Below are 13,408 nucleotides of genomic sequence, written 5' to 3'. Positions count from 1 at the left end.
GTGGTCAGGCCGGTGAAACGGACACCCTCATGTCGACAGACCACAGGACTCGCGTCTCGAAGGCACGCTGCAGGGTGAGGACTTGAAGAAGCCCCTTGTCAGGCCAGGGGTCCTTTCTGGGGGACAGGACAGCGCCTTGATTGCTCCTCAAGGGACACCCAAGTGTCAGGATCAGGGCAAGCGGCACTGCCGCCCGGGTGCCCAGTCCTCCACCCCCACTGCTCCGCTCCCCCTCCCGGCCTGGGCAGATTTGATAACACCCGGAGTCCCGCTCCCCCCGCAGAGCACAAAGGTGGCGATTGTCCCCGGTGGGCGCCTTTTGACTTGGTCCCGCCGCGCTGAAACCGAGCCCCCTCTTCTGTGCCCCACCTGGGAGGCCTCACGGGGCCTCGCCAGGCCGCCGCCCCCCCACACCTTGGCTGGTTTCAAATACGTGTCCCCCCCTGACCACCCCCGGAGGGCCCGAAGCCACGCTGGGGACGCCTTCCAAGAGAACCGCCACCCGTGGCCCCTCTGCGAGGCCCTGTCCTGGGCTGGCCGGGGCCCAGGGAGGCGGCAGGATTGCACCCCTCGCTGCCAGACCTTTCCAGGTCCCCCGAGAAGTGACACGGGGGTGTAAGCCCATGCCCGCCGCCCCTAGCCAGCCCGTGCACTGGGCCTTCCTGCCCGAGTCACAAGCCACGTGGCCGCCTAATCCCTGGAAACGCGGACTGAGGGGCATGCTTCGTCTTCCTCATTGGCAACAAATTCAAACTTCAGCAGCCACACGGAGCCTGTGGCGACCACACAGGACAGCAGGGCTAGGAGCACATTCAACTCCGTTGCTCTTCCAACTCTCATAATAGAAAGTGACTGCCACCGTTCTGCAGAGGGAGGCACTGGGGCACACAGAGGCATGTTAGGACGCCCAAGGTCACACAGCCCGGAAACAGGAAAGGTGGGCACTGTCTCCAGAGCCCGCCCCCCACACCAGGACAAGCCAGCCTCAGCCCAGCCCCTCCGCTACACGGCTGGCACAGGAAGGCAGGGGACAGGCTCCTGCAGCCCCCGAGCCCCCCAGGACCCCTTCTGGACAGCGGGTCTCGTACTGAGGTCGCCCCACCTCATTGAGCACACCCACTGGGCGCCGGCCTCCAGGGCGGGCTCCGGGAGGTGCCGAGGTGGCTCTCATGCCAACCCAGAGGGATGAGAGTCGGCAGAGGGACAGGATGGGGGTCCCCGGCCAGCTTCCCTAGGCTGAGCCAGCCCAGAGGCCCCACGATGACAGGAGGTGTGCTGAGTCCCGGCACGGACCTGGGTACCCTGGGCACCTCCTTGTCCAGCTCCTGCACCCCGGGATGGCCCAGGCCCCTCTTCTGCTGGCGATGGTCAACGGGCACAGCTTTCTCTCCACATGGCCCTGCTCCTTCCTGATCCCGGAGAGTCCTCTCCCAGGACGAAGGCAGGGCTGCCCCAGCGCTGCAGCGGCGAGGATAGGACAGGGGGTGTGCGAATAACCTACAATCCCCAAACCTCAGACACTGGGGCCTTCTGGGGCGGCGGGGGACCCCAGAGCCTCCGAGGTGCCCCAAACAGGGGACTGGAGAATCTCAGGACAACGTCTTGGAACCACGGCATGTAAGAAGTGGGGAGAAACATGTCTGGGTCCAAGAGGTCCTGGAGCGGGAGAAGCTGTCAGAGGTTAAGAGCCGGGCCCGGAGCCAGACCGCTCGGATCCAGAGCCAAGGCAGCGCCTGCCTGCTGTGTGACCTGGGTCACGTCTTGCCCTCTCTGGGCCTCTGTTTCCCCATTTGTAAGATGGAGACGGCAATGGAGACCAGCAGCCTCCTGGGACCTGTGGGGATGAAGTCGGCGAGAAGGCAGAACCCAGCCCCCACCTTCTCCCAGCAACCAGGCACCTGCCCTCCGGCTCATCCCATCGTCAGAGCTGCGAGCGGCAGCCTCTTCCCAGCCTCCTCTGCCCAGTGGTCCTCCCGGCGGCCTCCCCACGCCCCGCCCCAGGCCCCTCGCTGACCGGGGGACAGTGACAGCCTCTCCGAGGCCACCTGCCTCAGGCCCTAAGCTCCTCCCAAGACCCCTGGGCTTGGGAGGAGGTCTCAGCAACCTGGGGCCAAGCCCCAGGACCAGGCCCCACGGAGCTGGGGCCCCGGAGACGTCTCCCTTCTCCGGGGAAGGGCTGGGGCTGCCCCCACCCCGCATTGCCTCCCCGCCCTTCCCATTGCTATCGCTGCCGCAGCATCACCCACCGGACCTGGCTGCGCCCTGCCCTCTCTGTGTCACCCGGAGAAGTGGAAAAAAGCACTCAGGCCTCCCGGGCATCCTCCCCTGGCCCCTGCGGGCTCCGCTCCAGCCCCTCCTCGCGGCTTCCGCTCCGGACCTGCCTGACTCCTTCCTCTGGGCCTGCACACCCGGCCTGGCCATCCCAGCGGGCTGTCCCCGGGGCCTCCCAGCCCCACGGCAGCACCCCGTCCAGCCCACCCCCTGCCTCAGCCGGCCACAGGGGGCTGGGGGGCACAGAGCAAGGGGGGCTGAGCTGGGAGCGGGGACTGGGCGCACATCCTACCCCCACCCCCGCTGCGTCTGGCCGCGGCCGGGGTCTCTGTGATGGGAACCGCCTCCCGTCTACTAAATGGGCATGGTTCTCGGCGCCGTCTGGAGACTAGGGCAGTAGGGACTGGGGACCAGGGTAGGGGCTTCGGTTTTTGAGTTTTACTTCGTAACAGATACGTTATAAAAATATTTAAAACCACGCGTGTATGTTAAGTCGCTCAGGCGTATCCGACTCTTTGCGACGCCGTGGACTGAAGCCCGCCAGGCTCCTCTGCCCATGGAATTTCCCAGGCTAGAATCCTGGAGTGGGTTGTCACTCCCTTCTCCAGGGGGGTCTTCCCAACCCAGGGATCGAACCCGGGTCTGCTGCATTGCAGGCAGATTCTTCACCATCTCTGCCCACCAGGGAAGGCCCCCCAAAGGCAGATTCAAATATAAAACTGCAAAGCTTTTAGAGGAAAAAAAACACAGGGTAAAATTTTCGGAACTGAGGGCTCAGAAGAGAGTTCTCAGCACAAAAGCACTATTCGTAAAAGGGAGAACTGATAAATTGGACCTTATTCAAATTAAAAACTTTTGCTCTGCAAAAGAACCTATGAAAAGGCGGAAGGACAAGGCATAAACTGGAGCAGGGGGTCTGCAAACCGTGTGTCTGACAGGAGGCGAGTATCCAGAACATACAAGGAATTCTCAGAACTCAGCAGTAAAAAACCTGATTGAAGCAGAAAATGGGCATGAGGCACAAGAGACACTCCCTGGAAGAGGCTGTACGTTTGGCAAATACATGCGTGGAAAGGTGGTCCACGTCACTAGCTATGAGGGGACAGTCGTTAAAACCACAGTGAGGAACTGCACACCCCTCTCAGAACGGCAAAAACGAATGGCAGTGACAACTCCCAGCGCTGGAGAGGATGCAGACAGGCTCCCTGACGCACCGCTGGCCGTCACCTGAGACGACACAGCCGTTCTGCGGAAGTGTAGCCCCTTCTCACAAAGCTCAGCATACAACCCCAGCACTGACCCCAGAGACCTGGAACCCCGCGTTCACACCAAAACCTGCCCACCAATGTTCACAGCCGCCTCGTGTGTCAGAGCCCCCACCCGGAAACTACCCAGACAGCCTTTAACGGGGGAAGGCTTCCATACCGTGAAACCACACTCCGTCATAAAAAGGAACCAACCCTCCATCGACGCAACAAGTTGAATGACTCATGAGATGATTATGCTGAGCGAAGAAAGCTGACCCCAACTGGTTACCTACTGTGCAATTCCATTTATATAACAACCTTGAAATCATAAAATGTGGAAATGGACAAGAAATTAGTGGCTGCCAGGGCCTAGGAAGGCCATAAAGAAGGCTGAGCACCGAAGAACTGATGCTTTCGAACTGTGGTGCTGGAGAAGACTCTTGAGAGTCCCTTGGACTGCAAGGAGATCCAACCAGGCCATCCTAAAGGAAATAAACCCTGAATATTCATTGGAAGGACTGATGCTGAAGCTCCAGTCCTCTGGCCACCTGATGTGAAGAGCTGACTCACTGGAAAAGACCCTGATGCCGGGAAAAGACTGAAGGCAGGAGGAGAAGGTGACGGCAGAGGATGAGATGGTTGGATGGTGTCGACTTTACGGACATGAGCTTGAGCAAACTCTGGAAGACTCCTCGAGGAGGACAGGGAAGGCTGGTGTGCTGCAGTCCACTCTGTCCGTGGCAAAGACAGGGACGTGACTGAACAAGGGCTGAGGAGGGTATAAGGAGGGACGGAAGCGGATCTGGCTGCCGAAGGGAAGCACAGGAATCCTCACCGTGGAACCATCCGTGTCCTGACTGCGCTCACCCACACCCGGCTGGGATGCCGTGTTAGATAACTTTACGAGCTGCCGGGGAACAACGAGCCAAGGGCACGCAGGAGCCTTCTGAATTCTTAGAACCGCATGTGGGTTGACATCTCATCATAAAATTTTAATGTAAAAACGCAAGAAATCCATTGATGTTTTCATGTGAGATACGCAATGAATACATGTTTGCTCGAAGTGTGCCCCACACAACATTGGAGACACAATTGTACTAAAAAACCATTCGTTATCTCGAATTGGACCAGGAGGCCTGTTCTTTATCTGGCATCCCCTGGCCTGGGAAATTCCCGCAGGTGAGAGGAGACAGCTGGCGCATCACTCACCAGGCCACACATCTTGTGTGAGCACTCACGATGTGCCAGGCCCCGTGCTCGGCACAGAGGATACAGCTGCAAACGCAGGCCATCCCAACCCTCGCGGGGCTGACGTTCTCGTGGGAAGAGACAGGGAACAGAGGCATTAAATGTCTCACTCAGCCGGGTCTGACTCTGCACACCTCTGGACCACAGCCTTTTCAGGCAACAATACTGGCGTGGGCTGCCATTTCCTTCTCCAGGGGATCTTCCTGACCCAGGGGATCAAACCCATGTCTCCTGTGTCTCCTGCATTGCAGGCAGATTCTTTGCTCACTGAGCCATTCAGGAAAGCCCTGAACAGAGACGTAAATAACTGTGTAAATAAGATGGTTTCACAAAGCGCTAAGTGTGATGAAGAAAATAAAGCAGGACAGTGTACAGAGGTGAGGTGGACAGACAGGTGGAAAGTCAGGGAGGGATTCCCCGGGAAGGGGTCCTCTGAGCAGAGAGCAGCAGGAATTAGCTACGCAGACGGTTGAGGGAAAGGGCATGCCAGACCAGGGAAACAGCCCGTGCAAAGGCCCTGAGGCAGGAACACAAGCTTGGAGGACTCCTGGAGCACACGGCCGGGGACACGGCCAGTGTCCAGTCGGTCCTCAGCACCTTGTCCTCCCCCCACCCCCTCACATCAGAACTAGAAGACCCTTCTGACACTCAAAGTCCCGCCATGGAGGACACGGAGGCCCTGGAGGGTCGGGGTTTGCCCATAGCCACCCGTGGTCCATGTCCCTCAAGTTCCGGCTGGAAGCTGTCGCATCTGGAAAGGGAAGAACCCACACGGGCACCAGCCCAGAGCTGGGAGGGACATGGAGGCTCTTGGAGGCCTCCCCAGAGCCCAGCCTGGGCGGCCGGCCGGCTCCAAGACAGGAGGGACCTGGCTGGGCTCAGGCCCTCGGCGTACCACCTGACCACTCCATCCGATCAAATATGCAAGTGGCCCTCAGAAGAGCGGAGGGGAGCATAGCTGAGCAGCCTTATCTGGGCCCCGCCCCAGCCACCCAGGGCCAGCGCCCTGCCGTCCTCAGGGCGGGGTGGAAGCCCGCTCCCGGGAGCACCCAGCCCAGACCGGGCAGGGCAGGAAGGGGCAAGACCGGCACCCTCGGCGGGCAGGGGCCGGGCAGGGGCTGGGAGGCGATTCCCGTTCGGGTGGAATTCCATCTCCCTGAGCTCACCTCCCTTGGAGCAAGCAGCACATTCCAGCGGGGCCAGCCCCGTCCCGGCTGGGCCCCCATCCCCAGGGCTGCCTCCGCGGGGCTCAGGCACCGCGCGCCCAGGAAGGGCCCCCAGAGCTCCTCTGCACGTGTGGCCCTTAGTGTCCAGCGAGGCCTCAAAGGCACGCTCAGCCCGGTTCAGGAGCATCACGGAGGCGCAGACTGACCCCCAGACCCGCAGGAGAAAGCCAGCTCCAAGCGCAGCAATCAGGGACCATCCCCAAGGCCCACCTCCCCGTCTTCTGCAGCCCATGTGTTCCTGCCCCAGTGCCCGTTTCCCCAGGGCTGAGCTCGGCGCTGGGCCTTCCCAGGACCGTCTTCAACTAGCCTGCTCTGCTAAACCCCAGGGCGTCGGCTCTCACCTCCCGTTGGTGGCTCCCAGAAACGGCTCCAACCAAGACCTCCCTCCAGGCACCCACGGTCCTGGGGCTTCCCCACCTGCTGCTTGTGGGGTCCCCCACTCCCAAGCCCGAGAGCACCCTCATAACCATCGCCCCTCATGTCCAGTCTCCCCCTGGCGCACTGCCTGACCCCAGGGAGGTGGGCTCCCACCCATCCACCCCAGACGCAACCCGTGGAGGGTTCCCGCCCATTCTGGCCCCCTAAACGGCAGTTCCTCCTGCCCACCTATGGGCCAGGAGGGGCTGGGGCACCGGCTGCCACCCCGCCCCCTGCACTGTCCCCACCTGGCCCCAGAGACTTGCCCTGGCACCCCTCCTGCAAAGCCTCTGCAAGAACCGCCAGCCCAAGGGGGACGCTTTCTCCTGGGCCTGCACTTGACCCCAGCCCCCTCTGCAGCCCCGTCACCCTCGGGCCCCTCTCCCCGTGTGTATGCAGTCTGCCCCCACAGGCCCATGCTTTTGGAGGACTTCATGCCCCTGGAGAGCTTTCCTGGCGACTCGGACAGTAAAGAATCTGCCTGCAACTCAGGAGACCCGGGTTCAATCCCTGGGTCGGGAAAATCCCCTGGAGAAGGGCATGGCAACCCACTCCAGTGTCCTTGCCTGGAGAATCCCACGGACAGAGGAGCCTGGCAGGCTACAGTCCATGGGGTCGCAGAGTTGGACACGACTGGGCAACCAACACCATGCTTTTCCAGTGGCCGTGACTTCTCCCTGAACTCCCTCCCTCCTGCCTGCCTTGTCCACGTGGAGGACTCCTCCGTATCCTTTAAAGCCCTGCTCCAGGGTCCCTCCTCTTTGCCGCAGAGGTGTCCGGACTTCTCCAAGAAGAAGCTGCTCCCGCCGCTGAGCCCTCATGAGCCCCCTGAGCAGTTGCCGTCTCCTGACCGTTCCGTCCCGAACCATCATTTTAGCTCCTCTGCCCGCCTCTCTCACCAGACTGGGCACCTTGAGGGCAAAATGAGTGGTGCGCTCATCCCCTCACTGCCCAAAAGGTGGGAAAGAGACGGCCCAAAGCCACAAAGACCCCAACACCATCCAGAGATTCCAACCCACCGCTTCGGATGCCCCTCTCCCTCCCAAAGACCTTGATTTCAAACCCAAAGTGTGAGGGTGTAAACATTAACATTGTACAGCCCCAACCTCAACAGTCTGTGATTTCAACCCCAAAATACAGTGACCCTAAAATTCCGAAATATGGTGACCTGGTGCTGAGAAAAATTGAAGGAAAGAGGAGCAGGGGACGACAGAGGATGAGACGGTTGGATGGCATCACCGACTTGATGGACATGAGTTTGAGGAAACTCCGGGAGATGGTGAAGGACAGGGAGGCCTGGCGTGCTGCGGTCTGTGGGGTCACAGAGATTCGGACACGACTTGGGAATTGAACAACAACAAAATCCCAATAGTAACTCTGATCGGAACATCACATCTCCAGAGGATCTGCTGGCTCTGTCTTCTAACCTGGCCCTCCGATTAGACACTGCTGACCACACGATTACACAGACAGCGGGACACGGGCTGCAGAGGTGCCGCCCCCCCCCCACCCGCCGCAGCCCCTCGGACACATCTGCAGGTGGAAGCCTGGCTCAGCGCCCCCCGGACCAAGCTGGGGACAGGGTGCTCCCCGCACGTTCTTCTTCATCAGTCAGCTGGGTCGGGGCGCCCCTGCAGCCTCCAGCGCCACCCCTCGTGGGGTCTGCCACCGCCCCGGCCCCCGGGACGCACACCCCGTCCTCCTCCCCCCTTTTCTCTCGCACCAGCTGCCAGCAAGCCCAGAGCTCCGTGGTCAGGTTGAGTCTTGTCTCCTCTCAGCAGGGGAGGGAGCCGGTGATAAACACATCTGTGCTTCCTTCCAAGACGCTCAGCAGGACTTCCAGCTCACCAAGACCTCCAGCTCCACCGCACCTGGGGCCCACGGAAGCCTGGGGTGGGCAGTTTCTGGCATGGGGTCCCATGTCTGCAGGGTCCTGGGGGGTCCCACAACTGTGCCCCCGCCAGTCCCCAGAACAAACGGAGGCTCACTGTGCCGTTGGACAGATGAGGAAAGCGAGGCCCCCAGAGGGGTGGACTCCAGGCTGATACATACTGTCTCGGCTGCCCAGGGTGAGGCCCTGCTCCTGGCCGCTGGGACCGGGGGCCGGGCACTTGAGGTGCCTCGGTTCTGGGGTGAGGTGCGGGCAGGGAGACCCCTGCCTGCCGTGCTCTGACCGAGGGGCCTGGCCACTGACCCTGGGTAGCTGAAGGCCAGTCAGGACCCACTCCGGGCCTCTGCTTGCACCCCCGAACCATAAAGCAGCTGCACTGGGGGTTAATCAGGGTACCCTGGGGAGTCCCAGATTCTACCTCTTGGCTCTGGGAAATACAGCGTCTGGCTGAACGGCCATCCAGGAAGCCACCCTCAAGTGTCCCCTCAAACCAGAGTGGGGCTGGGTGGTGGCAGGGGGGGCAATGTGGGGGTGTAGGGGCACCCCTGAGCTGGGACAACCATTCCTGCTCAGAAGTGTCAAGTCAGGCCCAACCCGCACTCTGCCGAGATGCCCAGATCCCCCTCCTGACCCCAGCCAAGGCCTTGTCTCTGGGATCCCACCCTCCCCTGCTCCATAACCATCAGGGGCTCCCCAGGGGCCGTCGGGGACCCACCCCTTCATGCCACAGGGACACAGAGTGCCTCTGTCCACCAGGCCCTGGGGTGCAGCTGCGAACGTGACACGTGAGGTCTCTGTCCTCGGCAAGCCTGGGACCTGGGAGGGGAGGAGGCCCCGGAACAAGGCACCGCGCGGGAAACGGCTGGGAACGGGCTGAAAGGGGGCACAGCGGAGCTGGCCAGTAAGGGCGGAGCAGCTCTGGGAGGAAACCCACCGTTCTCACCTCCCCGGCCTGCAAGGCGACCACGCACCCTCCCAGCCGCTGGGACCCACTCACTAGCCAGACTGGGACACTGAGCGGAACCCAAGCCCCCTCCTCTGGGCCTTTGACCATGACCTCTCCACACAAGACCTGGCTTGCCTCCATCTCTCTTCTAGGCTGAGCCCAATCTCACTCGCTTCCTGGGTGGGGTCCACCTACTCCAGGGAGCCCCCTGAGGTTGATCTCACGATGTTGGACAGCTCCCATCCGCTGCCTCACCCCAGAGCCGCTCTGAAGAGCACGCACGGCCCTCTGGCCTGCTGGAGCTGGCGGCTCAGGGAACCGTCTCCCCCTGCCTTCCGCTAGGCAAGGCGCTCTCTCCTTTCGCCCTCACCCTGGCCGGACCAGGTAGCCACGTGGGAGGAAACGGGGGTGGAGGGAGGTCACTTTGCCTTCTCCTGTCCACCCCCCTAGGGATGAGAGCTTCAAGGTTAGGAGGGAGCCCGTGACCTGTGACCTCAGCCCTAAGAAGTGCTCCGACCGTAGCAAGTGGGAGGGACAGATGCCCTGGGCAGGCGCTCCCGGCACAGGGCTGGACCGGCAGGGCCTTCAGTCTAACCCCCCCACCCACCAGCATCACCAGGGACAGACCAGCTAAGCACCTGCCCCTGTGACTCACCATGGCCAGCCGGGAGGCTCGGACACAGCGGACGTGGCCGAAGACTGCAGTGGGAGGGACAGAGGGCTGCTGGTACCTCTTCCTTATCCGCCTGCAGGGAGCCCGGCTCCCCTCTGAGACGGGCGGGCCACCCCCAATGTCGGTACCAGACGGATCCCTCCTACACCACACGTACGCACCATCTGCAGTCACACCCACCCCATGCTGAGGGCCAGCCGCGCTGCCAGGGCCTGGGAAGGGCTCCCCTGCCCCCTCCCCGCCCCTCCTCACCCTGGACCGAGGACAGTCCCGCCAGCTCTGCTTCCTTCCCGGGAGGAAGAGAGCGGCAAGGGCCATAATCAGAACCCAGGGGCCCACTGCCACTCCACGCTGTGCAGAGGACGCCAGCCCGCCAGCCAGACCCCAGACTTCACATTCTGGCTTTGACCCTGAAGAGCCCGTCAGTCAACCCCTGTGTGCCTCAATCTCCTCATCTGCAAAACGGGGTAATAGCGCTGCCGTTCACAGGGATGCCGTGAGGAGGGAGGTAGAAGATTGCTTGCCCCTAGACATGACCGAGCAAACCAAGGCAAGCCAAACGGGCAGCGCCAGGCCCCCTCGCCAGGACACGTGTTTGAGCCCCTGGAGTAACCTTCTTTCTCTTGGCCCTCTTGCACATTTTTCAAGAGTCATTGGTAACGACCAGTTTTAAAAACCAACAGGGAAAAAATGAAGTGCTTGTGCATGAAAATCTGAGTCTAAAACCAGAGGCGGAGGCCACCCTGGGACACTGCAGACTGTCTTCCAAGCTGAGCCCAGACTCTCGGAGGACGTGAGGAGGCAGTGAAGAGGGAGTGGTCACCTCCATCATTGTGAGCTCCAGATCTTGGTTAAGCGGAGCAAGGATGCGTTACCAGCCACGGCAACTACCCCATGGGGATGACTTCTACTGAACTCACTTTGACTCCCGAACTGCCCCCACCCCACAATCTGAGTTTTTACAGCTGATTTTGTGGATCCCAGGATGAGAGTTCACATCCGCCCCTCGTCCCATCTTGCTGAGTTACAGTGTTCTAACAGGGACACAATTACTCAGGCTTGCCGTTCACTGATAAGCATCATACCACACAGAACCCCCGACCGGCAGCAGATCAACCGTGGACTCCAGCTGAACGAGGCTGAGGGCAGAGCCCCGCGGCCCACCGCCCGACCCCCAGCCCCAGCCGTTAACGAAGAAGCCAGAACCGCCCAGCTCCCCTCCCCGGCTGCCTACCTTTCGGCCTGCCTCGTTATTGTGTAAGTTCATGAGAGTCCGGGCATTCTGCTTGATCTCCCGGGCATCCACAAAGACCTTGGCGAAGCCGATGCCGTAGCGGATGTCGGCAGAGCAGCCGCCCCACTTCCAGCCCTCGTCCCGGTGGTACTGGCCCTGCTTCTCCTTGTCGCAGCCGCAGTCACTCAAGTTGCCCTGGGTGCAGGCCGCCGTGATGGCGTGGGCCACGCCCGCGGCGATGATGGCGTAGGTGAAGGCGGCCTCCCGGCTCCCTGCGGGGACAAGAGTGGAAACACTGGGCTTGGGTCTGGGCATCCGGGGTGAGGAGGGAGGCTGAGCTCTGCTGGGGTCCGCCAGGACCGACACAGTGCCCGGCACTCGCCCCCAGGGCCCCTCATCACGTGCACCCCCATTCAATCCCCAGTAACTGAACGTCCTCAGGAGCGGGCGGGGGCAGCGGAGGAGGGGGGCACCTTCTTGCCTGGCCCCCACTGTACCGATTACCACCCACTCTCCACGCTGACGTGGCTGCATGCACGGCGTGCACACACGCACACGCATGCACACACACACAGGACCTGGTGACCGTCAAGCAGCATTTTGAGCACCCACAGTGCGCAAAGGCTCTGGAGCCACAGGTTTGGGCCGAAACCCCAGAACATCAGTCTCTGCTCTGTTACTTTCAGTCGCCGCCACCCCTTCCCTGGGTCTCTGCCTCCCCACTGTAAAGTAAGGACCCAGCCACAGTGCCTTTCTCGTGGGGACCCCAGGGAATAAGAGATCAGGGTTTATTACCAGTGTCTGGTGGTGGAAAACACCTGCTACGAGATTGATTCAAGCCTGTGAAAGTGAATGGAGAGTGATGACTCAATGCCACGCTGAGCCTTCAAGTAACTGATGAAAGGACCTTCTGTAAAACGTGGTGTGCAAACTTATACTTATGCTTTAATACATATTTTATTGTTATTTTTTGAATAATAATATCTAAATAGAACTCTACCAAATATAATAAAAGCAACTTCTCAGTCAATAAGTAAGTAATCTAAGGATTCAAAAAAGAGAAAGAAAGAGAGAGATTAGAGTCTGTCTGCAGCTCTGGGCACCCACCTGCCCGCGGCACTCCTGAGTCTTGCTCCCGCTGTGCCCGGGTCACCTGTGGTCCAGAGGTCCAGCCCACGAGACTGTGAGCATGTGCAGACAAGGCCGGGACCTGCGTCCTCAGCCTCCGTCCGACGTGGCCATCAGGGCTGGGGGAGGGGAGAGGGACCGCCCGCAGGGACGGGAGGACAGGCCGGCCTCGGGAAGCGGGGTCCTGGGGACCCCACTCACAGTGGCATCGAGTCCTCACTCTCCATTCACTTTCACAGGCTTGAATCAATCTCGGAGCAGGTGTGCTCCACCATCAGACACTGGTCGAAACTCCGACCTCTTATTCCCTGGGGTCCCCATGAGGAAGGCACTGTGACGGGGTCCCCACCTTACAGGGGGGAGGCCGAGACCCAGCGCTGAGGGGCCGCTTCCCCACACGCTTTCCCAGCTACGTGGAGACGGGGCCTGGCCGGGAGGGCAGCTGGAGGCCCCGTGGAAGGAGGTACATGGGCCCAGCAGGAGGGCGCTGGGGTGGTCAGCGGGGCGTGAGGGTCCTGCGTAGCTGGGGGGCAGGAGACAGAACCCAGCGGGGGAGCACTCAGGCTGGGGACCCAGCCTCCCAGCCCCTCTGGGTCTGAGAGCAGCACTGACCACTCGCGAAGGAGAGGAACCCAGGCTCCGCATGTGGTGTGGGCGCTCAGAGCCAGGGTGGGTGGGGGTCAGGGAAGCCCCCTGGAGGAAGAGGCCCTGGGGGCAGAGAAGCATTTCAGGAACCGGGGCGGGGATGATGGTGGCTGAAGCAGGGGCCGGGGAGGTGGAGGAGGCAGTGACCCCCAAGATGCTTCAAGCCCCAGTTCACTGTCACCTGACTCAGGGAGACCTTTTCTCACGCCCCCCACCCAGGCTGCCAGGACATGAGCACCCTGCCCCCCAGCCACCTTCCCCCGCCGGCCCCCGCTCCCCCAACCCTGCAGACACGCAGGCCAGTCCACCTGCCAGACCCACTGCTTCACCGTGCCACGGCCGGACCCTGGCATTCCAAGACAGCCCTGCTCACACAGAGGCTCTGAGCCCAAACGCCCGAGTCCAAACCCCAGCTTGGCCATGGAGAGCCCACGATGCGAACAAGCTCCTCCTCATCCTGAGGCTCAAGCTCCAGCTCACAC

At 61.4% G+C, this 13,408-nt stretch overlaps 1 protein-coding gene across 1 annotated transcript in view; it reads right to left on the bottom strand.

Moving 5' to 3' along the window:
- WNT7A (Wnt family member 7A) overlaps window positions 1-13,408 on the bottom strand; it is a 64,350-nt gene that overhangs the window by 30,856 nt on the left and 20,086 nt on the right. The window contains exon 3 of the mRNA XM_065935446.1: window positions 11,154-11,425. Coding sequence (XP_065791518.1) covers window positions 11,154-11,425 — 272 coding nt within the window. The remainder of the gene's footprint in view (window positions 1-11,153; window positions 11,426-13,408) is intronic.

This window comes from Muntiacus reevesi, chromosome 4 (assembly GCF_963930625.1).
Source record: "Muntiacus reevesi chromosome 4, mMunRee1.1, whole genome shotgun sequence".
Lineage (NCBI taxonomy): Eukaryota > Metazoa > Chordata > Mammalia > Artiodactyla > Cervidae > Muntiacus > Muntiacus reevesi.
This window is presented reverse-complemented; position numbering and strand designations above follow the sequence as displayed.